The sequence below is a fragment of the Capsicum annuum genome, unplaced genomic scaffold, assembly GCF_002878395.1.
Source record: "Capsicum annuum cultivar UCD-10X-F1 unplaced genomic scaffold, UCD10Xv1.1 ctg79787, whole genome shotgun sequence".
Lineage (NCBI taxonomy): Eukaryota > Viridiplantae > Streptophyta > Magnoliopsida > Solanales > Solanaceae > Capsicum > Capsicum annuum.
In genome coordinates this window covers 1310-4150 of record NW_025890395.1, presented here as the reverse complement: position 1 = coordinate 4150, position 2841 = coordinate 1310, and the positions used below count along the sequence as shown (strand labels likewise).

Sequence of the window (2841 nt, the reverse complement as noted above, 5' to 3'; positions counted from 1 at the left end):
TTTTAGAGAATTTTTAATTTAGCCACTGAATTATGTCTCTTTTATTTTTATTTTTTCTTGGTACAGAGCTTATGCTGCTAGGATTTATATCATTGCTGCTAACAGTAGGACAAAGTCCAATTTCCAACATATGTGTATCAGAAAAAATTGGAAATTCATGGCATCCCTGTAGTAAGCAGAAAGAGGAAGAACTAACGAAGGATGGTGAAGACATTTCAGAAAACTCGTCTGAGCAACACCGCCGGAGACTTCTTATGGCGGCTGCCAGTGGCAGCGTTCGTCGAATCTTGGCTGGTGGGGGGGATGACAAATGCGCAGCCAAGGCATGACTTATGTTATGCCTTCTCTTAATTCTAGAAACTAATTTTGAACAATTTAAACATATGATACTTCTTGGGAAGGGCTTTTCAATATCCTTTTTGGGTATGAAACGTGACAAAAGAGGGAAATCTTGAATGATTGAGAATATAAATTCATCCATAAAGACAAATAAATATTTTCTCTATTTTAAAATAAATAAATTATTAAATTATTTTTTACTGTATAAAATAAATAAATTATTCATTTTTTAAGAGATATATTAATTTTTTTTTAATTTTACTCTTTCATTTAATGAGGTTCTACATACTTCACATCTTCTAGAAAAATAATTTAATAATAATTAAATGGATAATAGTGAAAAATAACCTACAATTTATGTTTTAAAAGATTTTTTTTATGGGATAGTAATATCCAATAATTCAATTATTTTGGAATTGAGGGAGTATATATACACACCGACAATATGATAACCATCCTTTGGTATGTTAGATAAAAGGTGATAATTTGGTGATAAAATTTTAGGTCAACTTTATCACATATTAGTGTAAGATATTAGTTAATTAAATTCTAGACGATTTTATCATATCATTTATATTAAAATGATAAAATTATGAGTACTATCTCATATGAAAAGTGAATTAGACTAATTTCATTCGATATTCATATTTATTTCTTTCGGTATATCGAATCCCAAAGTGTAGTAACAATTCAAACATAGTCACTTAAACGGTTATACTCCCATTATTTCATATTGAATGACCTGTTTTGATTTTGACATGGAGTATAAGTAAATAAAAAATATTTTTGAATATTATAATTTTTGATTAAAATTATATGTTACGTGAAAGGTTAAAATTAAAATATTATAAAAAAATCATCTTTTTTGAAACATATTAAAAAAAAATTCATTCTTTATTAAATAAAAAAGTAGCAGGTTGCTTAATTTTTGTGATAAACGCTATTTAGCTTGGCCACGACCTTGTAGAAATAGTAGGATATTTCCTGATTCTTTTTTTTGTTGGTATTGTTGCAGGGAAAAGTACCATTTGTGTCTGCCGATGGCATTCATCAATTGCACATTTTCATCTTTGCGCTGGCTGTTTTTCACGTTCTATACTGTATTACAACTTTGGCTTTGGGAAGAGCTAAGGTAACGTTGTCTGACCTTGTTTTTTTTTTTGCCCTTTAGGAATTAACGTCTTTTTCAAAGTCGTTATACTTTTTCCTTCTGACTTTGTTTTTTTTTTTTGTGTGTGTATTTTCAGATGAGAAGTTGGAAGTCATGGGAAAATGAAACAAAAACAGCTGAATACCAATTTTCTCACGGTAAAGAAAATTCAAACTAGATCTTTTTAACATTTACTTGAATATAGAGAATACTTGTGTCTAATAATCACGTAAAATATTCTAGAAGAAGAAATTAACTAATCTCATTGAAAATTCTTAAAAGTTCAGTTGGTTGATTACTTTATATGTTGTTCGCATTCTTTAAAAATATTTCGAATATGTGTTGGTTTGTTAGATCTTTTAAAAATAGTCTATTTTTTGAGTATCAGACAAGAATACAATATTATTTTTGAAGAATCATCCAAACAACATAGATTAGTCACCTCAACTTCACCTTATTGGTGAGAGTTCGAATCTACCTCGTAATATCCTTTTATATTTAAAAAGAAAAAAAAAATCTCACATTGACATGATCTTACATACGTGGCAGATCCTGAGAGGTTTCGGTTTACGAGAGAAACATCATTTGGGAGAAGACACTTGAGCTTTTGGACCAAAAATCCTGTCCTACTTTGGGTCGTAAGTATATTTCTTTTAATCTCCTAGTTATTACGTAATACTAGTATTTCATATAACAAAATTAATTATAAATATTTTAAATTAATTACAAATATTTTAATTTTTATATTTTTTTTCTTTAAAATTCTCATACATATCAAAACATTCTTTTTAGATGGACTAATTCTCCTTAATATATGTCTAAAATTAAGCAATCATTATTTGATAATTTTAAGATTTTTAAATTCAAACATTAACTGATCAAATTCCTCAATTTCATCATCTTCTTCAATTATTTTTGAGATTTTTAATTTCTTATTTTTTTTTAACTTTACCAAATCAAATTACATGCACTTCTTGTATATTGACTGAGTAAATTATTTTTATTTTTCTTACATTATCAAGTCAACCCAAAACATAATACTATAATTAACTAACATAGAAATATTAAGGGTGCAACATATTATAACATATTGAAGATCCAGTGATAGTGCATATAGTTTGACCAAAAAAAAAAAAGATAATGCATATAGGAGGAATGAGTAACATAAAATCATGAAAGATATGGTTCATGTATATTAAAAGGTCAACATATAATGTTTAACATTATTCAAATTGATGCAACTATTATCCAACTAGATAGCTCATGTATTTAGACAGTCACATGCATTAGGCATAGAACATGCTAGGAAGGTTGCTTTTTATATATTTTGCAAAATGGAATATTCAATAATC

General features: G+C 27.4%; 1 protein-coding gene across 1 annotated transcript; it reads left to right on the top strand.

Annotated features, from left to right (window-relative positions):
- The first annotated feature begins 6 nt into the window (after positions 1 to 6).
- LOC124895087 (MLO-like protein 2) lies at positions 7 to 2485 on the top strand. The gene is made up of 4 exons (XM_047405551.1): positions 7 to 323; positions 1355 to 1471; positions 1587 to 1647; positions 2039 to 2485. Exons 1-4 carry the CDS (start codon positions 33 to 35, stop codon positions 2152 to 2154), a joined length of 585 nt encoding a protein of 194 aa, XP_047261507.1. The 5' UTR covers positions 7 to 32; the 3' UTR covers positions 2155 to 2485.
- The last annotated feature ends 356 nt before the right edge of the window (positions 2486 to 2841 follow it).